We start from the raw sequence: 27,165 nt of genomic DNA, 5'->3' as shown, positions 1-27,165 counted from the left end.
GGCCTCCCGCCCTCCCGGCCGGCCGTGAGCAGGGGGGCCGCAGCTGCCCGGCATTCCTTAGACCACCCTCCCCCGCGGGCCCTTCCCAGACAAGCAGGGGCGTGGGAAGCCCCGCCACCAACCCCAGCTTTGTTTGAAGAGCAAGGCTGGGATCGGGAAAAGATGCGGTTAATTTGGTGGGATTTCCCACCGTGTTTGCCCAGGAGCCCTTTTCAAAAATAGATATTTCCACCAAAAGGAGATGGGAGGGGGCGAGAAGAGAATGGGGCAGCTGTTCTGGGGGCTGTGGGGGCTGTTTCCCCGACACACACCGGGCAGTGGAATCCTGCAGACCTTCTGCCCCCTGGGGTCTTGGCTACCAAGAAGCCGACTGTCGATACAGACACGTGTTTACTGGGCATAGCAGTCTTTTCCTGAGCATCAGGGTGGGCACAGGGCTGCCAGCCTGAGACCCTCTTCCATGTGCCAGGCAGGACACAGTCGTTCACAGCCAAGTTTGTCTTCTGTCCTCCACCCAGCTGCCTCAGTTTCCCTGTCGGTCAGCGGGCACACACACAGGCCTGAGCTGGGGACAGCGAAGGAAGGATCCTCCTTAGGGAACCGCATCAACCCAGCCACCGCACCACGCCGTCTTAAGTGGGCTTTCTCCTCTCCCAGAATTGAGATAAGAGACCAGCCTCCTGCCTCATTTCTCTGCCCTGGTTTAGTGGAAGGAGCCAAACAGATTTAGTTCAAATCCCAGCTCTGCCTCTAACCTGCTGCATGGCCTTGAGCAAGTCTTTTTTTGCCTCTCTGGTCCTCGATTTCCTTGTCCATAAAATGGGCTAATGAGAGGGAGTTCCCGTTGTGGCTCAGCGGAAACGACTCCGACTAGGAACCATGAGGTTGGTTGCAGGTTTGATCCCTGGCCTTGCTCACTGGGTCAAGAATCCGGCGTTGCTATGAGCTGTGGTGTAGATCGCAGACACGGCTGGGATCCAGCATTGCTGTGGCTGTAGCGTAGGCCAGCGGCTACAGCTCCGATTAGACCCCTAGCCTGGGAACCTCCATATGCTGCAGCTGTGGCCCTAAAAAGACCAAAAGACCAAAAAAAGGGAAAAAAAAAGGGCTAAATAAGAGTGTCCACCTCACAGGGCTGTTGTAGGGATTCAGTGTGAAGGTCAAAGCCCTCAGCATGTGCCTGGCACATAGTGGGTCCTTTGTAACTCCTAACTCAAGCTCAAACCCGTGCTGGGGACAACCGCATGTCAGGATGGGCCTGTGGCGCCAGGATTGGGGGCGCCCTCAGGGGTCTGCTGGTTCCCGAGCCTTCACCAGGTTTCTGAGCCTTCTGCCCCTGCTGGGGTCTCCTGCTGCAGTCAGCCCTGCTGGGGGGTCCCCAGGCAGAGGTGGGGCACCCTGGGCTCGGCTCTGAGTCTTCCAGAGCTCAGGGAGGTTCCTGTGAGGACAGGCCGCCTGAGTCACTCCACTGCTTTTCACCTAAAGGAGTTTAGAGCGTCAGTGCTATTCTGCGCCCCGTCCCGCAGCTTAGCACCGTGAAGGCCCCGAGCCTCCCAGCCCTTGGACCCGCTCCCCATTTAGAGGTGCAGAGGGGGACACGGCACCGGGCGACCTGCCTGGCGGACACCGCAGAGCAGAGCCCCAGCGCACCTCCCTGGGCAGAGGGAGCCCAAGCCGGGGAGGGGCAGTGCCTTCTGCTGCCAGCACACACACTGCAGGAACTCTTGGAGAACCGGGGCCCCTTCTGGTCACTGCCTGTCCCCCCACTGCAGGGCTCCCTGCTAGGGCCCCCCTAGGATAACAGCCTCAGGATTCTGGACAGTGCGGGTCCTGCTTTGCTGAGTTGTGGGCTCATTCTGAGTCCAAGAAGAACCCCCATTTCTCGGGTGACCACAGCTGTCACAAATGGCCACAAACTTGGTAGCTTAAGACAAAGTCCTTCATAGTTCTGGAGGTACCCGAAATCCAAAATCAAGGTGTCATCAGGGCCTCGCCCCCTCCAGAGGCTCTAGGGGAGGGTTCTTCCTCCCCCTTCCCAGCTCCTGGGGGCTCCTTGGCCTGTGGCCACATCACTTTGCTGTCTGCTTCTGTCCTCACCTGGCCTTCTCTCTGTCCCTGTGTCCCAACTGCGCTTCTAAAGACACCAGTCATTGGATGTAGGGCTGACCCTAAAATCCAAGTTGGTTTGTCTCAAGATCCTTAACTAATTATATCTGCAAAGACCCTGTTTCCAAATAAAATCTGGGGTACCAGGTGGACGTGAGTTTGGGGACCCTACTCAACCCACTGCGGTGACCCTGGGCCCATCCCCTACATTCTCTGTGCCTGTTTCCTCATCTGGCCGTGGGGCAGAATACACTGCTTGCAGCCGTGAAGGTGGATCCACACACATTCATTCACTCACTCCCTGGCCCTGGGCCGGCCCGGGCCTGGCGTCAAACACACAGCCTCCTGGAGCCCGGAGTCCATACAGGGAGATGGGGTAAACCAGGATGCAGGCACGCCCACAAGGTGCGTGCAGGTGATGCACAGGGCTGGCAAGATGCTAAAGCAGGTGAACCTGAGTGCTGGCTGCACGCAGCTGGGGTCCACGTTCCCCTCTCCCATGGGTGCACCAGGAACGTGTGGGTGCCGGGCTGCCGACTGGCTGGGTCATGCTCACACACTGTGAGCTAGAACTGAACTGTCAGACCCTGAGCACCATGGCTGCTCTAGGGGGAGGCTTCTCCCCTGTGCCCAGCCCAGTGCTGGCACTGCAGAGAGGTGGCCACAGAGCCCCTTAGAAGGCCTGTCTGTCACTCCCACCCGAAGCCCCTTTCCCCTCCCCAAGGGCCTGGACAAGGCACATTGTGTCCCTGTCTGTCCCTGGCTTCACCCCACGGGTCCTCGCTGACCCCATGTGTGTCCAGGGCCTCCAGCTCCATGAAGGTTGAGTTCCTGAGCAGAGGGGCCAGCTGGGGGGCAGGGAGGAGCTCCCCAAACCCCGGCAGGAGTCCCCTGTCCCCGCCTTTGGGCCAGAGGGTCTTAACCATTATGCAGCCCTACCCGTGCCAGGCCTGGGTCTGCCCACGTGCCTGGTTTGGAAAGCCCAGTGCCCACCCAGCATATGGATGAGAGAAGGTGTGCTGTGTGCCCGGGCGCTACGGGCAACGCTGCCCTCTCACTCCCACAGATGCGCCTCGAAGGCTGGAGTGAAGTCCTCAGCTCTGGGTAGGGAAACGGGGGCCAGGGGCCAGGGGCCTGATCAAGAGCCCTGCTGACGTGGCCTCTGACCCCTGGGCTTTATGAAGCCACTGCCCAGGACCGTGTGAGTTCGTGTCCTCTGGGGCCAGGTGAGGCCGGGTTGGTGGTCAGAGCCCCCCGCAGGCTGTAGCCCACCGCGTCTGCACATCCCTGGTTCTAGAAGCAAGCCGCTGGCCCAACCCCCACCAAGTGTCCTGCCCCCGGGTCTCCTGGCCCGTGAGTGCCCCACCCCCAGACAGCGGTGCCCACCCTGCCCACCTGTCCCAACCTCTGTGTAGAGGAGCTGCTTTCACCCCGCCACAGCCTTCAGGGTGGGGCTTGTCACCCCATCTTGCAGATGAGAACACTGAGGCTCAAGAGGGCCGGGGACTGGCCAGGTCTAACTCCAGAGCTTCGGCCACCACCTCCTGGGGGTCTCTGAGGGCGCGGAGGAGGTTGGCTGAAGCCTCCAGGGTGACCTGTTGGTGGGGGGTGGGGGGTGGGGGCCTGTGTCTGGCCCTGAGCCCCTGCCCCCCTGAGGCAGCCAGGGTGTGGTCAGCAGACCAATGACCCCCAGAGATGGCCCGGAACCTGGGGATGTTCCCTTCCACGGTGACAGGGACTTTGCAGATATGAGTGAGTAGATCTCCAGGTGGGGAGATGATACAGGCGGGCCCGGTGTCATCACGAAGTCTTTATGGGCGGGAGGCCGGGGGTCAGAGTTCCAGCAGAGGGGAGAGGGGCCGCACCGCAGGCTTGAAGGCTGGCAGGAGGGCCCAGGCCCAGGACCGTGGGCGCCTCTGGAAGCTGGAAAAGGCCAGAAGCAGATTCTCCCCTGGAGCCTCCAGAAGGAGCCAGTGCTAATGACACCTTGATTCCAGCCCCGTGACCCTGACCTAGAGCTTCCGGCGTCAGAACCATAAGGAAATAGCTTTGGCTGGTTTTAAGCCGCTAAGTGTGTGGGCTTTGGTTCCAGCAGCCTCGGGACATGCCTCTGCTGGGCTGCTCGCCCTGGGCCCCCACGTCTCCCACCCACGGTGACCAGAACCTGGCCTCCTAGCCTCGTGGGTGGGAACGTGAAGCAGACGGCTGTGGGGGGGACACGGGCACCTGTCAGGGCAGGTGGGCCTCTGGGGAAACCCTCCAGGCTCTTGCCTGGTGCGCCAGGGGGTCGTGGGCGTGGGGTCCCTCCCGCTCAGCCAGGAGCCCGGGTGGGAGGTGGGGAATTGTCGGAGCTGGGGACAGAGCGATGCTTGTTTGCCAAGGAGCAGGGCAACCTGCCCACAGGCCCGAGAGGGGTGTCCTCACCCCCCATTTCCCAGGGGGTCAGATCGAGGCCCAGCGCGAGGTCAGGATTGGCTTCTAAGTCGCCTGTCCCCCCCGTACCTTTCAACTGGGGGTGAAGAGGAGGCCTGCAGACACTTGGGGGATGGCTGGGGCAGAGCCAAGCAGCCCCCCCAACTTCCTGGGTGCGACCCCCAGCCCAGATACAGATGAGGACCCTCCGGCTCTGGTCACCCTTGTTTGGGTGAGGCAAAGGAAGGACTAGAGTCCTGGCTGTTAAGTGAGGGACTGGGGTGTGGGGGGACCCCACGGAGCCAAGCGCCTCCATCTACCCCACTCACAGGCCAGGTCCGAGACAAGCCAGGCCTCAACACCAAAGGAAGTGGAGTTGCCGTTGTGGCTCAGTGGAAACCAACCTGACTAGTATCCATGAGGATGCAGGTTCGATCCCCAGCCTCGCTCAGTGGGTCCGGGATCCAGCGTTGCCGAGAGCTGTGGTTGTAGGCTGGCAGCTGCAGCTCTGATTAGAACCCTAGCCTGGGAACCTCTGTATGCCGCGGGTGTGGCCCTTAAAAGACAAAAACAAAGAACAAAACAAGCACTGGAGGAAGTGCCCGCCCCTCTTGGGGTCCAGGGAGGCTTTCTGGGGGCACCTGGCAGAAGCCTGCCCTCCTCTCTGTTTTCTGAGCCTCCGCCTCTCCAGGAGTCCCCAGAGGGGCGGGGTCCCGAGCCGCCAGAGGCCAGGCCTTGGGGGCCCCACCTACTCCCTCTGTCAGCACTTCCTGCATGGGCAGGCGTTGACATGGGACCCGCCCAGCTGGGGCCCCAGCTGCTCGCAGCCCTGCTCCAGCCCCAGCCTGAGCCAGGGTGGCCATGGGTGGGTTCAAGAGCTCCTGCCGTCAGCCCTTCCTCCTAGGCCTGACCATGGGCCCCGTCCTGCCCCCGCCAGCCCTGGTAGCAGCAGGTCCAGCACTGTGGAGCCCCACCCCATGCTCAGGTGACAGGTGGTGAGACTCGCCCCTGCCCTCCTGTCCCCTCCATGGGGGAGGGACGGCCTGGCGGTGAGAGGAGGCAGCTGGGGGACGGGTCAGCCACCCCCCCGGGCCTCCCCCGGAAGCCCCCGGGCCCCTGCGGGTTCCACGAGGCCCAGCCTGCCTGCCTCTGGTCTTGGAGGCCGCGGCCGGGGTTTCACTTCTGTCCCGGGGGTTAAGTCACACGCGGGCCCTCCTCTCCCCACCGGCGGCCCACGGCGAGCCTTTGCTATTTCCCCACCTCAGACTTTGGAAGGATCGTGGACCTCGGCTGGAAGGAAGCAGGGGGAGCCGGGCCCTGCCTGTCCCCCACCACCGGTTTGAGCAGCTGCGAGGGGTGGCAGGGCTGTGGGCCTGGACTCCGTTCTGGTCCTGCCAGGCATCGAGCTGTGTGACTCGGGCCATCGCCTGGCTTCTCTGAGCCTCGTGTTTGCTTCTGCAGCCTGGGCTGTTACAGTTCGCCCTCACGCCGAGGTCGGGGGAAGGGGGGGGGGGATGGAGGGAAGCCCAGGGCAGAGGGCCGGGCTGCAGGGGGTGCTTCTGGGCCCTGCCCCCCAACCCCAGTCCCATGTAACCCCTCAGGGCCCTGTCTGCCCCTCAGCGTCTCTTATAGGGGCTGTCATTCTGAGTCCCATTAGACAGACAGGGACACTGAGGCCCACAGGGTCCAGTCTCGGGATGGACGCATGCAGCAGGCAGCCCAGAGCTGGGATTCGAACCAGGCCCACACCTGTCCCAGCCAGGGAGCTGGAAGTGGGAAAGGCAGAACCCAGTCCACCAGGACAGGAGGCTGGGTTGGGCTGGGGGTGTGGGGCGCAGATCTCAGGGGTGACCCTGGGGCTAAACCAAACAGCGACTCACCCCTGCGAGGGGGGACCTGACCAGTGAGTCTCCAGAAGAGGCAGTTGGGAGGACGGCAGCCCTGAGGCAGGAGGCCGGTGTTGCTCAGATCTAGGGTGGGGGGTGGTTTAAGTGACACAGAGGGCGCTGGATCCACACCCCCACCCCCCACCAGCTCCAGGGCTTCGGGAAAAGACCATCCAAGGCCAGGTGGTTAGGGTCGCCTCTGGGCTGGGGACCAGAGTGGGCTGGGCTCCCTCTGGAAGGTTTAAGGGAGGAAGGAGGAGGGGCTGGTGAGGCCGGGCTCTGAGAGCAGCAGGAACAGGTGGGCCCCAGCCATGCTGTCCCCTCGGCCTGATGGAGGCCTGGACCCCCAAGGAGGACTTGGCAGGGGCCCCCTCTGAATGTCAGGAGGGCCCCTCTGCCAGCCCCCAGGCTCCCCAGCCCGCAGGACTGAGGCTGCAGACCCCCGGCTCTGTGCTTGTCCTGCATCTGCCCCCCCAGCAGCCCCCAGGGCAGTGAGGCTCCAGCTGTTAGGATTTCAGGGTGGCAGCTGCAGTAGGACAGCTGGCTTCCTGGCAGCCAGTAGACTTGCGTCCGAGTCCTTTTCTCAGTCCACAAGTGGGGAGCAGCCTTACCGTGACACAGTTGTGGGGCTGGGTCCACCGCAGGCTTCTAGCAGGTGGGCACAGTCCTAGCCGTGACCACACGCCAGGCCCGGCTCTGGCCAGGCTTCCGTCCTCCCAGCGACCTGGGGGCAGGCACCCTCACGACCCCTGTTTCACAGGCAGGAAGTAGCAATTCGCGGGCGGGCTTTCCTGGACACGCAAGTAAGCGACATTCCAGCCCCAGGCCTGGAGTGGTGAGGAATCAGGCACATGGGTCAGGTGACAAGGCCTCTGGCCGGGTCAGGACCAGCTGTGGAACCCGGCCCCGTCCCTGCACTGCTGAGAGCCTCCTTCACCCACCTGGGATGGGGGCCTGGACCTGGCTCTGTGTCGGCAGGCTGCTGGGTGAGCGCCGTGGGCTCCCAGGACTTGGCCTCCCTGAGGCTCAGTCTCCTCATCTGCAAAGTGGGCGGCCAGTCCATGATGCTGGGGAGGGGGCAGCTGATGAAAGCAGGGCCTCAGGAGCTGGGTGGGCCCTGCCTGCTCCACAGTGTGAACCGCACGCTCACTCAGCTGTCCCTCCATGCCGAGAATCACATTGCGTCTGTGGCGGAGCCCCCCCAGACCTGGTTTTCACCCTGGGGGGCTTATGGCTGGTGGCAGGCACTGACATGAAAGTAAACTCACAAAGTCCTGGGGCCCAGGCCTCCCTGGGGAAGGAAGGAGGTCAGGAGGGCTTCTTGGAGGCGGCAGCCTCTAGCCAAGGCTCCGAATCGAATAGCTGCTTGCCTGGTAGATAGCATAAGTGCCACCCCCAGCCCAGGTAGGAGGGGCCGTGGGTACAAAGAGCCTGAGTGAGGCGCCCCTGGCAGGCCCTGTGCTCCATGAGGTTAGGGTATGGGCTGCCCAGGAATGTGGGGAGGGACCATTCCAGACAAGCCTCGAATGCCTGGTCCAGGTCTTGGGCTGTATCTGCAGGGCCCTGGGCCGGGAGGCAACGGCTGCCAGGGGAGGTGCGGGGAGGTGGCGTGAGAGGAGGGTGCGGCAGAGATCCAGCAGGTAGGAATGGGCGGGGCCCAGGATGCATCTCCCGGGGACTCTCCGGGCTGCTCCTTTGAGCCAGGTGCTGAGCACCGGGTCCGTGAACAACCCAGGGCCCTGTGCTCCGAGGTTTATAGATTAAACCAATGGATCAAACAAATCACCTGTAAACACGTAGGTGCACGCTGACAGGTGTTGTAAACACTGAGATGGCTTGTGGACTTGTGACCACCTGTGACCCGAACAAAGGGTCCACGTAGATGCAAGTGGTGGGGGGGCAAGACCCGACTGAAGAAATGACGTGCAAAGGCCCTGCGGTGCGGGCAGCTTCCCTGAGGGGTGGGGTGCCGGTGACACAGGTACCCAGGTCAGAGAGGGCGGCAGGGGCCAGCGCCCAGACACTGGAAGCACAGCTGCAAGCGCCAGTCTTAGTTATGTTTGAGGGTGGGAGAGGCCGGTAGAGGGTGCCCCGTAGTTCATGGCTGGGTGTAGGGGGTTCACGAACACGGGGAAGGAGGCAGAGTCTGTGGGAGGTACAGGGGAGGCGCTGGGGGGGGGGGGGTGGCACAGGGCGGGAACCCAGGCTGTGGGCAGACGGGGTCCCTCTTTCTAAAAGGACCAGCTCCCTGCTCCTGACCGGACAGGAGAGGGAAGGGGGGGTGTCTCGGGGCCCCTGGACGGCAGCACGCCTCTTTCCCCGCCCGCAGCATCCACAACGGCGTGATCGCCGTCTTCCAGCGCAAGGGGCTGCCCGACCAGGAGCTCTTCAGCCTCAACGAAGGTGTCCGGTGAGTGGCCATCGTCCCATCCTGGGCCTGGGTCTGTGCGTGGCAGGGACACCTGTGCCCGGTGGGAGGTCCCAGCCAGCGCCCGGTCCAGCCTTGGGTGGTACCCTCAGAGCCCAGGTAGACAGCCGCCCCCATGTGGCCCCTGACCCCTGACCCCTGGCCTTTACCCCCACCCCGCCTTTCAGGGGAAGCAGGGTGGGGCTTGGACGGTGGCTCAAGAGAACGCCCATGTTCCCTGCGGGTGTTGAGCATCGCGAAGGATATTTGTTCTGTGAAAAGAGGAAGGACCCACCTGCCTAATGACGGGAGCGTTATTCCCAGAAAAGCGATTACAGCCCAGCCAGACGCCCCTCATTTCCTGTGAATAGCTGAGGAGCGGGCACTCGTGAGGGAGCCCGGGGCCGACCCGTTTCCAGGGACTCTGCGAGGCCAGTGCATTCGACCTGCATTAGCGGGGCACGTGGGAGCTCAGAGAGGTCGAGAGACTTGCCAGGGGTCACACAGCTGCTGCAGGGAGTCATTTCCCACCTCTGAGCTCTTTGACGACACCACCCCCCCCCCCCGCCCTGGCCCTGAATCTGGGAAAGAGTTTCTGGGGAAATAGCAGGCAGACCTCTGCATCGGCTTGGGGCAGAAGTAAGAGTGTAATTGGGAGTTCCCGTCGTGGCTCAGCGGTTAATGAATCCGACTAGGAACCTTGAGGTTGCGGGTTCGATCCCTGGCCTCGCTCCGTGGGTTAAGGATCCGGCGTTGCCGTGAGCTGTGATGTAGGTTGCAGATGCGGCTCAGATCCCGCCTTGCTGTGGCTGTGGTGTAGGTCGGTGGCTACAGCTCCGATTCGACCCCTAGCCTGGGAACCTCCATGTGCCACAGGTGCGGCCCTAGAAAAAACAAAACAAAAAAAAAAAGAATGTAATTGGGAGAGTTCCCGCTGTGGTGCAGCAGGATCAGCAGCGTCTTGGGAACACTGGGATGCAGGTTCAATCCCTGGCCCGGCACAGACGGTTGAGGATTTGGTGTTGCCACAGCAGCTGCTTAGGTTGCGACTGAAGCTCAAATCTGATCCCTGACCTGGGAAACCCACCTTTTTAAGGACCCAGACCTCTTTTTCCCAGTTGTTTCAGATGGCATTGCCCTTGAAGGGCGTGTCACATGTCTCACCTTCTTAAACAGACCTGGGGCCCCCCTGTTGCCCCACTTGAGCTCAGCTGTGAGAGGCCGCTTGCGTGCTTTCTGCAGCTCCCCAGTTCTTCCCCTTGGTAACTGAAATCCAGGCCCTGCTGTAGGGACACGGGTTATTTAACTAAATCGGGGTCATTAGAATCGATGTCTCTCAGACATGCAACGTGAGGACAGCCTGACATTCAGCCTTGGCAAGAAAGTTTCCCTAATGGGAACAGCAGCCTAAAAATTGAGATCCTAGTATGTCGTTCAGAACTTGAAGACTCTTGAGTGCTGGCCCCCGCGTTGAAGTGCCCAAGTCCTTTCAGGCTGTGTTGGGGTTGGAACCTGCCACCCACCATCCTCTCGGCCCCTGGAGGTGTGCGGTGCGAGAACTGTCAAGATGAGTACAGAGGGCCAGGTTCAGATCCTACCTTAGTGTGTCCTGTGTGTCTCTGGACAAGTCACTCGACCTCTCTGATCCTCTCCTGCCTCCCTTGTAAAAGGCAACCGCAGTCAACACCTGCTGCTGGCTCAGTGAGGGTGGAATGAGTTTCTCCAGGGCAGTGGAGCAAACATGCCTGAAGATGCCCTGCAGGGGGAGAGGGCGGAGCGCCAGAGCCAGGGACTGGGGGCATGTGCTGCCAGCTCGAGGATTCGGCCGAGGAGGGAGGGTGGAGCTGGGTGTTGGAAGCCCAGCCCTGCCAGGTGTTGCCCCTAGAATGTGTGAGATGCCGGTGGCCCTCCCTTTGCCTCGGGGACCCCGCAGCCTCCTCTTGTATGAAACCGGGGATGCCTGTGGATGATGGGGGCGCACGGCCGACCCTGCGCCCCTCCCCCTGCAGTGTTGGGATGGGCAGACATCACGCCCACCCCTCACGTTGCTGGGCAGGTGGGTTGGTCTCCCGCTGCGGGCAGCCCTCAGCCATCCCCCACCCCGCCCCCCGCCTCACCCTCACTCACTGGTCTCCCCTCCACCCACAGGCAGCTGCTGAAGACGGAGCTGGGGTCCTTCTTCACGGAGTACCTGCAGGTGGGTGCCAGCCGTGCCATCTGCTCCCAGTGGGTCTGAGGAGCTCTAGGTTCAAGGTCTCTGCCTTGCCGTGACTCAGTTCCCCCACGTAGCCCGGGCGGCCTGCTGGGAGGGTCACACAATCAGGCGAGACAGCGCCCGGCCCTGGGGAGCTTGAGGCCAGTTTGTTGGTAATTGTCCGCCTCCTCCGAGAGCATTGGTGGAGGTTCCCAGAGTCCACGTGTGAGTCACCCACAAACCCCGAGGCCCTGAGCCGTGCGGTGATGATGCCAGCGTTGCCAGGGCCACTCCATCCCAGGTACAGAAGCAACAGGCCTGCAAAGTTGATGAACAGACAGGATCCTGGGGCTCAGGTGGGTGAGAGAACTGCTGGGGTCAGGCAGCCAGGAAGGCCGAGGTGGAACAGGGACTCCCCCCGCCTGCTTTTTAGGGCCGAACCCTAAAAAGCATATGGCAGTTCCCAGGCTAGAGAAAAAATCAGAGCTATAGCTGCCGGCCTACACCACAGCCATAGCAACGCGGGATCCAAGCCGCATCTTCCACCTGCACCTCAACTCACAGCAACACTGGATCCCTAACCCACTGAGCGAGGCCAGGGATCGAACCTGCATCCTCATGGCTACCAGTCAGGTTCTTTACTGCTGAGCCACAGGTGGAACTCTGGCACGGGGACATCCTCACGCAGGGCAAGCAAGATGCCCATCACACCCCCCTCCCCGGAGAGGGTGAGCCTCGGACCAGCCTGTGGGTCCTCCCAGCCTGTGGGTTTTTAATCTGGCAGCTTTTTGGGGGTGTAATTCACATACCATACTGCACACCCGGTCAAAGCGTACAGGCCGGTGGCAGTCGGTGACCTCACAGAGTTGTGTGGCCGTCACCACTGTCTAATTCCAGGACTCTCTCATCCTCCCAAAAGGAGACCCCGTGTTCACAGATATGGAGTCCCCTTTCTCCTTGCCCCCAGGTCCAGGCCCCCACTAGTCTTGTTTTGTGTCTCTGGATTTGTCTGTGGAGGCATGTCATGTCAGTGGAATCACACAGCCTGTGGCCTTTTGTGTCTGGCTTCTCTCACCGAGCACAATTTTTGAGGTGCAGTCCCTTTGTAGCCTGTGTCAGAAACCCATTCCTTTTCACGGCCGAGTAATATTCCATTGCCTGGTGAGACCATTTTGCTTATCCACGCATCCATCCAAAGCCTCTGGGTTGCTTTCATTCTCTGGCTGCTGAGACCATGTGCTGTGACGTGCCACCTGCAGTTGGCGGGCAGGGGGCTGCCATTTGAGCCTCACGGAGGTGATGGTGGCACTCGAGCCAGGCCTTGGGTCGCTGGGCCCTTCTTGCTGGAGTGTCCTTCCCGCTTTGTGGGATATGGAGGCAGCTGCCTGCCTGGCCTGCTGAGCCTGAAGCAGGAGGCCCAGGCCTGGCCCGTCTCTGGCAGGGGCCCTGCACCGCCTTCCCCCCTGGGCCTCGGCTGCCTGTTTTTGGACCCTCGGGGGCCCTGCCCACCTGGAGCCCCCTGGGCACCCACGGAGCTGTGACAGCGTCTCCACGTGTGCCTTTCAGAACCAGCTGCTGACGAAAGGCATGGTGATCCTGCGGGACAAGATCCGCTTCTACGAGGGTGAGTCGGGGGCCCAGCAGCTGGACCAGGCGCTGGGCCACGAGGCTGGCGGGCGCGGCTGCTGGGAACCGTGGCACCGCTGGGCTCCTGGGGCTCTGGGTGGGTGCGGTGGCTCTCCGGGTCGAGAGGGCTCAGAAGGGGCAGGAGCAATACCTCGAGGGCAGCAGGGCCGAGATCAGACCCCAGGAGGGGACCCTGTTGGAAGTGCGTCTGTCCCCATCTCACTGGAGCCCAAGAGGGCCTGCCTCCCTTCCCTGCCCACGAGGACCCCCGGAGACCCCCCGCCAGCATCTCTGAGGGCCAGAGGGGAACCAGTTTAGGTAGAGGTTGCCCTGCTTCTTCTGGGGGAAGAGGCTGGAGCAGGGAGCCGCTGCCTGGAGGGGAGTGAGTGTGGGCTCCCTGCTGGAATTTGGGGCCCAGGCTTGGGCCTTCTATGCTCAAACCCACCTGTGAGGGCTTTGGGTCATTGTACGCATTTCACAGCCAGGGGACAAGGCAGCCAGAGCCCCCAGTTTGTCCCCTAGCTGCACTGCGTGTAAGGGATTCGAGCCCAGGGCACCCTGCCTGCCGTTCTCGGCCCACGTGTCTCAGCTGGCCTCTGCCCACCTGGGGCCTCAGCAAGGAGAGGGAGGGTCCTGCCCAGCCACTGTCCCCCCACCCAGAGCCCTGGCAGGATGTGTCAGGTCTGGGGACCTTGGGCTCCCAGTCCAACAAGCTAGACTGCACCCCCTGGCAGGAGTGAGTTGATGGAGAGAGCCCAACTCAAACCCGCACGCTTGCTGCAGGCCCACTGTGTGCCAGGCCCCGTGCGGCAGGACCCACTGTGTACCCCCACAGCAGGCCCTGCCTGTGCTCACCCTCTTCTGGACTCTGTCCTGAGTTTCTGCATCACCTGACTCCTGGGTCACGCAGCAGCCCCATGAAGGAGGATCTGTTGTCGTGGCCACTGAACGTTTGGGGAAACTGAGGCACCGGGGGCTCAGAAACTCGCCCAGGCCCCACAGCCTCTACCCAGCAGCCTGGCTCCTAAGCCCACCTCCTCTCTTCGCTGCTCAGGGTTGCTCCTCACACCCTCCCTGGCCTTGGAAAGAAAGTCTTGGCTCATTTTACAGAGTCGGCGAGTGAGGCCTGGGGTGTGCTGGAAACTCAGAGCGATGTGTGCCGTGCTTCTTCAGCACCGTCTTTGTGCATGTCAGGTGTAGGCAGCCGAGGCAGGAGCCACAGACGTGAGGATGGGCGGCAGAGGCTGTGGGGGGTCCGGGCGGGCTTCCTGGAGGAGGCAGCACCTAAGCTGGCAGGAAGATTTGCTGGTGGGGCCGCCCTCCCACGCCCCTTTCCTGACTCGGCACATTCCGGCAGTGCCTGCCCTCCCACCAGCTCGCCCAGGGCCCCTGGGACCTTTGGAGAAGAGGCGCTTTGTGTAGCTTGGTGGAGTCCTGCCCGCGGTGGCCCTGCCTGCCAGGCCACCCGGCAGGGAGCACCGGTCCTGTCTAGCCTCCGCTGGCCTCAGGGACAGGCACGGAGGCCCAGCTCCAGCTCCCATCCAGCCACGGACACGTCATTTCCCTCTGGCCTCGGTGTCCCCACCTTGGCACTGGGGTTAAATGGTCTCCGTCCATGTGCTTACTACAGGTCAGGCCTCCGGGGACCTGGACATGGAGACCCGGGCCCTGCCTGGCAGGGGCTTACGACCCAGTGGGGACACAGACATGGACCAGACAGTGACAGTCCTGTGTGATAAGTGTCAGAGCGAAAGGAAGCCCTGGAGAAGGAAGGATTCATTCCACCTTGGCAGTCAGGGAGGGCTGCATGGAGGTGGTGGCCTTTGAGTCAGGCCTCAAAATGTGATCTGTTCAAGAGGACATCTGGCCCCCTTCAGCCCATGCAGTGGGGACAGTGGCTGATGCCACACCCCCAGGGTGGCCTTGAGAGCCTCCCCCTTCTGCCTTCCACCCCAGGTTGGGCCCCAGGGAAAGCTCTTCCTTCAGACTGCTCCCTGCAGGCAGCCACGCCCTCAGTCAGGGCCTCAGCCGGAGGGGGTGGGTGGCCCCCTGTGGGGCAGCCCCAGGACCTCCCTGCATGCCCCCCTCCAGCCTCCAGCGAGGCCTTGGCCATCGGCTCCCCCGCAGAGGGACCCCTGGGGGTAGGAAGCCTGGAGGGGCTTTGAGCTGGTGGCCTCCCACCCTGGACCATGTCCCAGCTGGTGGTCTGGGTACGATGGCGGGCAGGGGGACTTCTTAGCAGCCAGATGCCCAGGGACCCTGAAGAGGACGCCAGGGTCTCCTATGGGCCCCGGGCTCTGCCCCTCTTGTCCTGCAGGAATCCCAGCCTGGTCTTGGTCGGGCGACCCAACTCCACTGTGGTGGCCTTCACGCGCTCACGTCTGAAACCGGCCACCCTCCTCAGAGCCCCTGCTGCGGCCTTTTCCACTCTCTGTGGTCACCACGGTCCCCAGGGTCTCCCAGTCTCAGGCTGAGACCCGAGCCGAGGTCGGCCAGGTCCGTCTCCATCTCCAGGGCCTGACAGTCAGCGCCGGCGCACTCGCACTGAGGAGAGGAAGACAGACAGACTGACCACCCCTCCCCAGCTAGGGGAGGGCCAGGGCAGGGCCACTGCGAGGGGACAGGCCCGCAGCGGAGTGCTGTCAGCCCTGAGGCTGTGGGATGCTCATTGCACCCATTTTACAGAAGGCCACGCTGAGGCTCAGGTCGAGGAACTCCCGGGGGTCCCTGCGTAGGGCTTCAGCCCCGTGTGCCCGACTCTAACCCCGGGCAGGCCGCTGCCCCCAGCCAAGAGCCCAGCCAGGAGACGGGGCCGAGCGTCCTGGCCCCTTGGCGGGCGTGTGGCTCTGGCTGGGCCTGGGCTCATGGTTTACAACATCTCGTTCCGCCTGGTTTCCGCCCCGCGGGCTGGAGAGCAGCCTGCGCCCAGCAGACGCCGGCCTGGCCCGCGCCCAGAGCCGCCCCACGGCCGCCCGGGGAACTGAGCTGCCTTTCTTCCTGCCGGCGACGGCGGGGACCTCAAGGGACCTTCATGTGCAGGCAGAGCCCCGCGGGTGGCGGGCACCCACCGTCCTGGGTTCCAAGGAACTGGGCGTGGCCCCCTGGGAGGCCAGGTTGCTGGCCGTGGGCAGGGACCCCGGTGCCAGCAGATGGGCCCCCGGCAGAGGCCAGACCTGTCCTCCCCACGGTCACCGCCGCCAGGCTCCCCCTCCCAGAGCCGGAACCTACACGGACCCGGGGGCTTTGTGGGGTGGGGGAGGGGGCCGGGGAGAGTGAGCGGAAGAGGCAAAGCCCTTGACCGACGCCCTCGTTCCCGTGGAAACGTCCAGGCGTCGCAGTGAGCAGTGCACTCTGGTTGGCCGGCCAGCCTGTGGCCCCTCCGCTCCCAGAGACCCCCAGCACGCCCGTCCTTCTCCAGCCAGTCGCTGGCCTGGCTTCTGGGTGGGGTCCCGCCAAGCCGCCGAGGCCTTGGCGACGCGTCCGGGAGGCCTGCTTCTCCTGATCCCCAGCTTTCTGCTCCTTCTGCAGAAGTGCTGAGGGTTCAGTGCTTGGTATTTCTTGGGGGAACCTGGAGCCGTCTCAGACCCCCAGGGTCTGTCCACCCTTGACCGGGGCCGCTTCTTCCCCGGGGCCGGCAGAAAGAGGCCCGCAGAGCTTGTCCAGATGCCTGCTTTTCACACATCTGCCTCCGTGGTTCACAAGTCCATCAACTGGGAAAACCATCCTCCTGAGTTAGCTTAGAGAGCACCTCCTCCGGGAAGCCCTCCCTGCCTGACCCCCTGCAACCTGGGACATGTTGCTGCTCTTGGACGTGGGCCCGCTCAGGGGCCCTGGCTTTGTCTGCCCGCGGGGTCCTCCCCCATCGCCAGGATTGCTGTCCACTGTCCTGCTGCCCTGTCACGCGGTGGGACTGGGGCGCTTTGGGGCACAGTGGAGGTGCTGTGGGTGGCCAGAGGCAAGGTGAGACCAGGGTGTGTGCTGGCGCTCCTCTTGGGGCCGTGCCTGTGGGGCTCATGTGGGCGGAGGCTGGAACCCACCGCAGCTTCTCTGCCCCAGGCCTGCCTTCTGGTTTCCTCCCATCAGCTCTGGGGGCTCCCCTGCCACGACCCCCCTTTATTATCGGGGCAGCTGAGCATGGGGAGGTAAATTGGGGGTCCAACCACTGTCACCCTGGCGGGTGAGGGGACCTCCAGAGCCCAGCCGTCGGCTCCTGCGTCCTCCCGGGGACGGAACAGGTGACTGGTGACCTGGGAGGTGGGACGTGTCCGTCGGCGCCCGTTGGAGTGGTGGGTGACGGTCCTTGTCCCATAGGACAGAAGCTGCTGGACTCCCTGGCCGAGACCTGGGACTTCTTCTTCAGCGACGTGCTGCCCACACTGCAGGCCGTCTTCTACCCGGTGCAGGTGGGTGGCCCTGGGCCCCAGGGACAGCCCGCCCTGGCCCGGGGGTGGACACACCCCTGCCCCTCGCTGCCGCCTGAGGGCTGGCTGCACACGTCCCCAGACTTCTCAGATCTGGCTCCCACCCCAAGATGGACCCAAGGAGCAGCGGCAGCTCCCCCCGGAGGCCCCTAGGAACCCTGAGCCTCACACAGTAACCCTTTCCTTGCCTGAGGAAGCTGCGTGGGGCCCTCTGCTCAGAACCAGGGTCTTCTGAGGAGGAGGACAGGGTAGAAGGGGGCCTGGGGGGGTCTGTCCCCCTGTGTCATCTGCTCAGAACTGCGGGGATGGAAAGAGTGAGGGTCTCAGCAGGGCCTTCTGTGTCCGCAGGGCAAAGAGCCGTCCGTGCGCCAGCTGGCACTGCTGCACTTCCGGAATGCCATCACCCTCAGCGTGAAGCTGGAAGACGCGCTGGCCCGCACCCGTGCCCGCGTGCCCCCTGCGGTTGTGCAGATGCTGTTGGTGCTGCAGGTGGGGGGGCCTTCCCCAGGATTTGGGTCCATGTGACTTATCAGGTTGGGGGGTCGGAGGAGGCTGATCAGGAGGAACCTGGAGGGAGGAGGAAGCTGCAGGGGCAGAGAAGGAGCCAGGTGAAGCTGGGGTTCAGGGCATTCCTGTCGTGGCTCAGCGGAAACAGACCCGACTGGTATCCATGAGGATGCGGGTTCGATCCCTGGCCTCACTCAGTGGGTCAAGGATCTGGTGTTGCCCTGAGCTGTGGTGTAGGTCACAGACGTGGCTTGCATCTGGCGTTGCTGTGGCTGTGGCTGTGGCTGTGACCGGCAGCTGCAGCTCTCTTTCAACCTCTAGCCTGGAAACTTCCATATGCCACAGGTGCAACCCTAAAAAGAAGATGTGGGTTCAGGAGAAGGCTGGCCTCGGGATGCCACAGGGAGCCCAGATGAGTGAACGAAGCCCCCTCATGGGCCGCGGGGCGGGGCCTTTACACCCCCCAGCCGTCTGTCCCTGGAGCTGGGGTCCCCTCCCCACTCCCCACAGCCTGTCCAGGCACGTCTGGTGCAGGTGGCTTTCATCTGCCAGGGCAGCCCCAGCAGCCGGGGGCAAGTGGCCGGCCCAGGTCAGGGGTCTGATGGACACGGCGCTGTCCGGTTTGCTGGCCTGTCTCACTATCCTGGGACAGGGGCAGGCGCTGTCAACCCCCATTGAGTCCTCGCTTGCTGGAGCTGAGCAGCCAGGGGCCTCCGCAGGCCGACAGGCTCCAGACTCTTTTCATATCCTAAACACACCTGTGCACGTGCAAGTCCTTCTAAATTTGGGACCCAGGGCAGCTGGTGGAGATTCCAGAGCAAGGCAGGGGCTGACGAACGTGGGCGGTGGGAGGGTCGAGGGGCTACGCTGCGTGGGACCTGGTGGGGGTCCTGGCAGCCAAGCAGGGTGCCAGCCTGCAGTTGGGATTTTGAGGGGTTTTAGGTCAGACCTGGCTGGGTCAAAGGTCAGGGGGCGTGACTGCAGGGACACTGTGTCCCTCGGCCTCTTTCTTTGCGTGATAGAGAAAGACTGCCTACCTGGCAGGGCAGCTTCGAGGATAATGGGAAGAAATTGGGAGTTCCCGACATCGTGGTGCAGCGGAAACGAATCTGACTAGGAACCGTGAGGTTGCAGGTTCGATCCCTGGCCTCGCTCAGTGGGTTAAAGATCTGACGTTGCCATGAGCTGTGGTGTAAGTCACAGGCAGGTCTCGGATCTGGCTTTGCTATGGCTGTGGTGTCGGCTGGCAGCTGCAGCTCCAATTGGACTCCTGGCCTGGAAACCTCCATATGCCACGGGTGTGGCCCAAAAAAAAAAAAAAGAAAGAAATTGATGCAGAGTCCTCTGTGGTGCTTGCTCCTAGGAGGCAGGCACCAGACGGCCGCTGGGGTTTCCGGGCAAGGAATGGAAAGGCCTCACCTTGATCCCATGAACAGCCCCTGAGAGGGCAGCCAGGCCAAGGCGGTGCTGCCCCCTGGTGGTCACTGTACCTCATGCAGCTTCCCCCGGAGCCGCCTCCTGCCCCTCCTGTGTGTGACCCCTGCCCCCGCGACTGGGACGCTTTGTTGTTGCCTTGGCCTCCCCCCTTTTTTTGTCTTTTTAGGGCCCCACCCACAGCATATGGAGGTTCCCAGGCTAGGGATCCAATCAGGGCTATAGTTGCTGGTCTACACCACAGCGACAGCAAGGCGGGATCTGAGCCGCATCTGCCACCTACCCCAGAGCTCATGGCAACGCCAGATCCTGAACCCCCTGAGCAAGGCCAGGGATCAAACCCGCATCCTCATGGATACTACTCGGATTCGGTAACCACCGAGCCATGCAGGAACTCCGGCCTCCACTTTAAAAAAGAAACCTTTTTTTTTTTTTTTATAGTTGATTTGCATTGTTCTGTCAGTTTCTGCTCTACAGCAAAGTGACCCGGTTCATGGCTGTGTACACAGAGCTACATACGTGCCCCCACGTTTTCTCGTACTGTCGTCCATTGTGTTCTATCACAAGTGATTGGATGCGAGTCCTTACGCTGTACAGCAGGACTTCGTTGCTCATTCTCTCTCAGTGTAATAGTTTGTCGAATTCCCGTCGTGGTTCAGCAGAAACAAATCCTCTAGGAACCATTAGGTTGCAGGTTCGATCCCTGGCCTTGCTCAGCGGGTTAAGGATCTGGCGTTGCTGTGAGCTGTGGTGTAGGTGGCAGACGCGGCTTGGATCCTGCATTGCCGTGGCTGTGGTGTGGGTCACAGACGTGGCTTGGATCTGGCATTGCTGTGCCTGTGGTGTAGCTCCAGCAGCTGTAGCTCCAGTTCAGCTCCTAGCCTGAGAACCTCCATATGCCATAGGTGTGGCCCTAAAAAGCTAAAAAAAAAAAAAAAAAGAAGAAGAAGAAGAAGAAGAAGTTCCCAAGTTAGGGGTCCAATCAGAGCTGTAGCTGCCGTCTGACACCACAGCCACAGGAACTCGGATCTGACCTACACCACAGCTCACGGCAACACCAGATCCTGAGCAAGGCCAGGGATTGAACCTACATCCTCATGGATTCTAGTCGGGTTTGTTAGCGCTGAGCCACGACAGGAACTGCTTGGCCCCAAGTGTTAATGTCCTTGTCCCAGTCCCCACGGTTTTCAAGTCCCATAGGGATCTGAGGTGGCAGCTCTTGGTCAGTGTGCACTGAGGGCCTACTGTGTGCCGGTGCGTCACCCACAGAATCACAGTGTCTCCTCAAGGGTCTCAGAAGCCGGATAACGGCCCTGCCTCTGAGCGCACACGGGTGATGCAGCCCCTGGGCCCCCTTTCCTCACTGTGTAATGGGGAGCAGAGACCAGACCTCATAAAGGGGTTCTGGGAGTGAAAGGACATTCAGTCCACGACACGCCCAGCACAGCTGAGCAGCACTGTCACCCACGTCCCCAGCACCGGCGGGGTGGGGACAGTCCCTTCATGTTCCTGACTTCCAGAAGCACCAGGGGGCCCGCCCCGTCCTCGTTCAACAGCTGGATTCATGGGGTCCGCAGTGATGGCTCCTCTTGCATTTAGACTTTTGAGGCTTTTCTCTTTTATTCTCAGTCTGGCTGGAGGCGTGTTGATTTTATTGATCTTATCAAAGAGCCAGCTTCTTGGTTTTGTTGATCTTCTCTGTCCACGCCCTGTTTTCAGTTTCATTGATTTCTGCTTTGATTGTTGTTATTTCTTGTCTTCTGCTTTCTTTGGACTTTTTTTTTTTTTTTTGGCCGTACCTGCAGCATACGGAAATTATTGAGCCAGGGACGGAACCCATGCCACAGCAGTGACCCAGTCCACTGCAGTGACAACCCCAGAGCCCTAACCTACTAGTTTTTCTAGTTTCCTAAGGTGAAAGCTTAGAAGATTAATTTTTTTAAAGTTTTGATTTCCTCATACATCCATTCAATGCTATAAATTTCTCTCTAAGCACTGCTTTTTTTTTTTTTTTTTTCCTTTCTTTTTATGGCCATACCTGCAGCCTATGGAAGTCCCTGAGCTAGGAGTCAAATCAGAGCTGCCACTGAGGCCTACGCCACAGCCACAACAACACCAGATCCAAGCTACTTCTACGACCTAAACCACAGCTTGTGGCAACACCGGATCCTTAACCCACTGAGCAAAGCCCGGGACCAAACCCACATCCTCGCAGAGACCATGACAGGTTCTTAACCCACTGAGCCACAATGGGAACGCCTCAGCACTGCTTTGGATGCATCCCACAGATTTGGTTTTTATGTTTTCATTTCCATTGAATTTGAAATACTTTAAAACATTTCTTGAGGTTTCTTTATTTTGAAGTGTGTTGTTTAATCTCCATGTCTCTGCGGATTTTCCAGTTAACACAGTTATTGATTCCTGGCTTCATTCTTTTGTGGTCTAAGAGCCGATGCTGTATGGCTTCTATTCTTGTCTTATATTTTATTTTTTTATTTAATTATTTTTGGCTTGTAGGGCCGCACCCGCAGCATATGGAGGTTCCCAGGCTAGGGGCCTCATTGGCACTGCAGCTGCTGGCCTAGACCACAGCCACAGCAACACCAGATCCAAGCTGCATCTGCAACCTACACCAGAGCTCATGGCAACGCCGGATCCTTAACCCACTGAGCAAGGCTGGGAATCGAACCTGCGTCCTCGTGGATGCTAGTCGGATTCGTTTCCACTGAGCCACAACAGGAACGCCTGGCTTCCACGCTTTTCAATGCGTTGAGGTGTGTTTTATGGCCCCGAATGTGGTCTGTCTTGGCAAATGTTCCCTGTAAAGCTGGAGACGAGTGTGGATTCTGCGGTCGTGGGACCGCGCGGTCTGCGGATGCTGGTACCGCCCAGCCGAGGGATGGGGGTGCTGAGTTCACCTGGGGCCTTGCCGGTCGTCTGCCTCCTGCTCCATCCCGTTCTGAGGGGGGTCCAGCTCCCCAACCGGGAGAGCGGATGTCTCTGTTTCTTCTCGCAGCCCCTTCCCTTTGGGGCCTGTGGCTTCCTGCTCTGTGGCTGGGTGTGACACACCGAGGCTTGTTGGGACATCCTGGGGAACCGGCCTCTTTCTCATCAGGCGAGGGCCTCCCTCAGCCCCGTGGCTCTCCGGGGTCTGAAGCCTGTCCCGTCTGAAACTGACACAGCTGCTGGCCCCGGTCCGTCAGTGTGATCTGTGACCTGTGACCACGTTGTCACGTGTAAATTTCCTCGCTCCCTCACGTCTCACCTGTGTGTCTAGTTCAGTAGGTTTCCTGCAGGAAGCACAGGTAGGTTCTCTTGCTGACTCGAACCATCCTTTAAGGTTCACCCGGGTGGACCTTGTTTCTAAACTGCTGGCAGCCCCTTGATGTCCTTTCTCTCTCTCTTTTTTTCTTTCTTTTTTGTTTTTTTGCCATTTCTTGGGCTGCTGCCGCGGCATATGGAGTTTCCCAGGCTAGGGGTCGAATCAGAGCTGTAGCCTCTGGCCTACACCAGAGCCACAGCAACGCGGGATCCGAGCCGCGTCTGCGACCTACACCACAGCTCACGGCAACGCCGGATCCTTAACCCACTGAGCAAGGCCAGGGATCGAACCCGCAACCTCATGGTTCCTAGTCGGATTCGTTAACCACTGCACCACAACAGGAACTCTTTGATGTCCTTTCTTTCATCTTTCATTATCTCATCATCACTCACTGAGACATCATGTGCATTCAGCAGGCACAGCCCTTAAAACCTGCTGTGGGGAGCTCCCGCTGTACCTCAGCGGAAATGAATCTGACTAGTATCCGTGAGGACGCAGGTTTGATCCCCGGCCTTGCTCAGTGGGTTAGGGATCCGGCATTGCCGTGAGCTCTGGTGTAGGTCACAGATGCAGCTTGGATCTGGTGTTGGGTTAGATCCCCAGCCTTGCTCAGCAGGTTAAGGAGCCGACGTTCCCATGAGCTATGGTGTATGTAGGGTGGCAGCTGTAGCTCCCATTGGACCCCTAGCTTGGGAACCTCCATATGCTGCGAGTGCAGCCCTAAAAGCCAGAAAAAAAAAAGAAAAGAAAAGAAAAGAAATGTGCTGTGAGCCTGGCCCTCTGCCTGGGGTGCTGGTGACACAGAATTTGCCTCCTGGTCAGCTCACAGCTGGGTGGCCAAGACCACGGCTGTCCCGTGAGCAGCCTCATGCTCCAGGCTTTGGCCTCCAGTGAAACAGGAGGTGGATCCCTTCCCAGCTCCGGGCGAGAGGAGCTGGCAGAGGAGGCAGCGTGGGGTGGAAGGAAGGCCTTTGCCAGGGCGTTAGAGCCAGAGAGTGGTTCCGAGGGCTGGGGAGGGCGGGCACGGGGGCATCGCCCTGGGGGCCAGGACCCACCCGGGGGGTGGGAGGAGGGACGGGGCCGTGCGTGTGGCCTCTGAGCTGAGCCCGGCCGGGCTCGGGAGGCAGGGGACGGGCTGTGCGGTGACCCTTGCCTCCTCTCGTCCTGCAGGGCGTGCACGAGTCCCGGGGAGTGACCAAGGACTACCTGCGCCTAGAGGCGCTGATCCAGAAGGTGGTGTCGCCCTACCTGGGCACCTACGGCCTCTACTCCAGCGAGGGTACCTTCACCCACCCCTGCATCCTGGGTAGGGGTCTCCTGGGCCTGGGGTGGGAAGCGGGATGATCGCTGGCCCCTGTGCTTCTGCCCAGGGGCCCAGGCCTCCCAGTGGAAAGACGTGCAGAACGGGGATCCCATGGGGTTCGAGTTTCAGTCCCGCAGCACACTCACCCCCAACATCCACAGGCTGTGCTGCATGCCCGGCACTGGGCACAGAGATGGGTCACCGGGGTCCGTCCTTCCAGAGCCGAGGGGGACCCAGCGGGCAGACACCACCAGCAGTGTCACGATGACTCCTGAGAGCCCCATAGAGACCCCCGCCTTCCCCAAGGTCACGTCCATGCTCAGTCCTGAACGTCAGGGGTTGGCCAGGCAAAGGACACAGCACGCACAGAGGCCCAGAGCCCAAGACGCCCCAACTTGTCTGGGGACTCAGGGCGGGCGTGGCTGGGCATCCTGGGCTGCCTGGCCTGGTCTTGCTCCTGAACAGACGGGCAGCCCCCATGGGCCCATTCAGCACTGTAAACGGAGCGCCTGCTGTGCGCCAGCCCGTTCTGGTCCTGAGGGTTCAGCAGAGACAAGCCCCACCCTCATGGGCTCTTGTCCCCTAGGGGAGGCCGACCAGAGAGTAAACTCCCCAGACAGTCCCCAAAGTGGCCTGTGCCCAGGGAACACGAGGGCCCTGGGCGGGGGAGCTAAGGGTCAGGGAGGACCCAGGCCTGGGTGGAGGTGTGTGCAGAGAGCTGAGGGGACAGCAGTGCAAGGGCTGATCAGGGGTGTCCCCACCTCCAGAGCGCCCCCACCCCCCACCCCCCCGCAGCTATAAAAAAACCTGCCCAGCAGCTGGGCTCAACCCAGGCAACGCCCCCAGCAACTGGAGGGGGACTTTGAGATGCCCATGTTCTGTGTGGCCCTGGCCATCAAGAGCCCCGCCAGGCGCGGGGGGCTGGGGGCGTTGGGGGCAGCGGGGGTTGTGCGCTCTCTGGTCCACGACCTGCCACTGCTCACCCTGCTCAGCCCTGCCATCTGGTGGTCACTCTGTGGAAGTGCAGGGTCCTGAGCGAGTGGGAGCCTGAGACCTGCCCCCATCACCATCCTCCTGCCCCCCCCCCCCCCCCCGCCCCAGAGTAAAGCCCGATGCGGGCACTCACCACTGCCTGACCCGTGGCCCATCCAGAGGGCTTTTTAGTCCCCCCTTACACAGTAGGGCTTCAGCGCTGAGGGCAGGGGCCGTGTCTGCCCAGGAAAGTGCTGGCGTACAGCAGGTGCTTAGATTTGTGACTTTCCGCAGGTGGGGGAACAGGCACGTGCACAGGTCCCTGGCAAAGTGCCTGTTTGAACCCGGCCAGTAGACTGGAGCCCTCCACCCCCACCCCCGCCCCCGCCCATCCGGGCTGAAAGGCTGGACCCAGGAGAGGAGGGGGTCCCATAGGGCTGGCCCGGGTGTCAGCTGGAGTAGAAGCCCCCACTCTCCTCCCCGGCGCAGTCGCAACGCCCCAGCAAGACGTGCGCGGGTCCAGCCAGCTTCTCCCTAGAGCGGCCCCTTCCTGCAGAGCTGGGCGCTGCCTCCGGCGTCTGGCTGGAGCTGCCCGGGGCGGGGGGTCCCCCCCCCATGCCTGATGCCCCGTCTGTCTCTGCAGAGAAGCACTTACTGCGCCGCTCACGCTCCGGGGACGTCCTGGCCAAGAACCCGGTGGTGCGCTCCAAGAGTTACAACACGCCGCTGCTGAACCCCGTGGCGGAGCACGAAGCCGAGGGCGCGGCGGCCGGCAGCACGGGCATCCGGCGACACTCCGTCTCTGAGATGACGTCCTGCCCCGAGCCCCAGGGCTTCGCCGACCCGGCCGGCCAGGGGCCCCCCGGGACCTTCAGGCCCTCCCCGGCGGGGCCCTGCCCCAGCAGACTGTACCCGCCGGCCCAGCCCCCGGAGCCCGGCCCGGGCCCGGCCCGCAGCTCCCCGGCCTCCTCCAGCCCCGAGAACCTGGTGGACCAGATCCTGGAGTCGGTCGACTCGGATTCGGAAGGGATCTTCATTGACTTTGGCCGGGGCGGGGGCGCTGGCACGTCGGGGTTTGAGGGCGCGGGGGGCCGGCAGAGCGTCGTGTGAGGGCTGCGTGCGTTCCCACCGACCCCGCGTGTGTGCCCGTGCGGTGCGTGAGTGCGAGAATTTTCTACTGTCCCGTCCAGCCCCCGACGGCCGCAGCCCTCGGCCTTCCCGAGTCTCTGTCGGAAAAGCTGCAGCCGCCACCACCCCAGACCCCGCGCCTTCGTTCTGGGGCGGCGGCGGCTCGCGGAGCCCCGTCTGCGGGATCGGGCACCGCCACCCCGACCCCCCCACACACACACCGCCCTCCAGGGCCCACACCACGGAGACTGTGAACCCCTCTGCCTGGCCTGGCCCCCAGGGTGACATGGCCGGTGGCAGACCTGGTTTCCCCTCGCCCACTTGCTCCAGCCACAGCGTGACCTCCCAAGCGTGACTCTGCCCCAGACCCTCCAGCGGTCCTGGTGGCTGGGACAGGAGGCGGGTGGAATAAAACTTGTCTATCTGGCTCCCTGACCCTTGTGTGCGGCGCCAGGCCAGGCCCAGCGGGTGTCCTTCCAGCTTCACACCACACCCAGCCCCTTGGGGGCTCCCCTTCCCACCCCCAGAGGGGCAGGTTCCCCAGATGGCTCTGGGTCTCTGGGGAAGGGACCCACCCTCTCGTGGTATCAGTTCTCCTGGGAGGTGGTGGCCTGTGACCGAGTGAGCCCACTGGGGGCACTGGGAATTGGGTGGTTGGAGAGGTGAGGCAGACACCCCCACTCGGAAGAGCCATCTGCAGGAATAAGGGAGAAACGAGCCTGGAGCTCCTGCTCCACCCCTGGGCGGGGGTGGCAGGGCAGGAGCTCAGCATTAGGATCTGTGATGCGGGCGCATACTTCTCAGGACCAGGCCTGGTGGCCAGGAGAGCAAAAGTGAGCCCCTGGTTTGGGGGTGGGATGGGGCCAGCAGCCTGTCCCTTGTCTGAGAACCAACAAGAGTGTAACCATAGGAGTTCCCTTGTGGCCCAGTGGGTTAAGGGTCTGACGTCACCATAGCAGCTCGAGTCACTGCTACGAGGCAGTTTCGATCCCTGGCCTAGGAACTCCACATGCAGCCAAAAAGAGAATGTGGCCATGAGTCTCAGCTGATGGGGCTGATTCCTGAGCTGTCCTGCTGGGCTCCCAGCTCTTACCCAGCCTGGGATCAGCCTGGGGTGGGGTGGGGGCATTATGGGCAGTGTCCACCGGAGGCAGAAGGACCAGGCAGAGGGTGAAGATGTGGCAGGGAGATGACTGCCTGAGCTCCGGCCACCTTGGCGTGCTGGGCCCTTGGTTCTGCCCCTGCTCCCCCCACCCCTGCGGTGGGGGCCCCATAGTGGAGATTTGAGTGCCCCAGGCTGCCATGAGTTATTGGACCTGGTCTGATCCCCAGGGACTCCGGTGGCACCTGCTGGCTCCTGGGCCGTGACCAGGCATGGACTTTGTCTGTAGGGCCCCTGAGCTCTTTTAAAAATCCCTCCACCCCGGGGGGGAATGGGAGGCTCCAG

The 27,165-nt window shown here is 61.9% G+C and overlaps 1 protein-coding gene and 1 long non-coding RNA gene across 7 annotated transcripts in view; one reads left to right on the top strand and one right to left on the bottom strand.

Annotated features, from left to right (window-relative positions):
* The window catches only part of PRR5 (proline rich 5), a 58,309-nt gene extending 32,163 nt beyond the window's left edge, over positions 1-26,146 (top strand). For 2 of the 6 annotated variants that reach the window (XM_021090910.2, NM_001204382.1), the window contains 7 exon segments: positions 8,734-8,814; positions 10,960-11,008; positions 12,572-12,629; positions 16,943-17,034; positions 17,401-17,541; positions 23,486-23,621; positions 25,234-26,146. In XM_021090910.2, the coding sequence (XP_020946569.1) occupies positions 8,734-8,814; positions 10,960-11,008; positions 12,572-12,629; positions 16,943-17,034; positions 17,401-17,541; positions 23,486-23,621; positions 25,234-25,700 (1,024 nt within the window). In that variant the 3' untranslated portion in view covers positions 25,701-26,146. 6 annotated transcript variants of the gene reach the window in all.
* On the bottom strand, positions 390-7,151 carry LOC146403083 (uncharacterized). Its single transcript, XR_014845369.1, has 5 exons — positions 7,016-7,151; positions 5,241-6,488; positions 4,923-5,126; positions 3,502-4,029; positions 390-565 (listed from the first exon to the last, which is right to left on the bottom strand). It is a non-coding gene; the product is annotated as an uncharacterized LOC146403083 (long non-coding RNA).
* Positions 26,147-27,165: the final 1,019 nt, after the last annotated feature.

Source organism: Sus scrofa, chromosome 5, assembly GCF_054392235.1.
Source record: "Sus scrofa isolate SSC_HxYL_T2T_F1_AM1 chromosome 5, Sscrofa_HxYL_maternal_Yorkshire_Landrace_v2.0, whole genome shotgun sequence".
Taxonomy (NCBI): domain Eukaryota; kingdom Metazoa; phylum Chordata; class Mammalia; order Artiodactyla; family Suidae; genus Sus; species Sus scrofa.
Note: the sequence above shows the minus strand (reverse complement) of the source record. Positions and strands in the feature narration are given on the sequence as shown.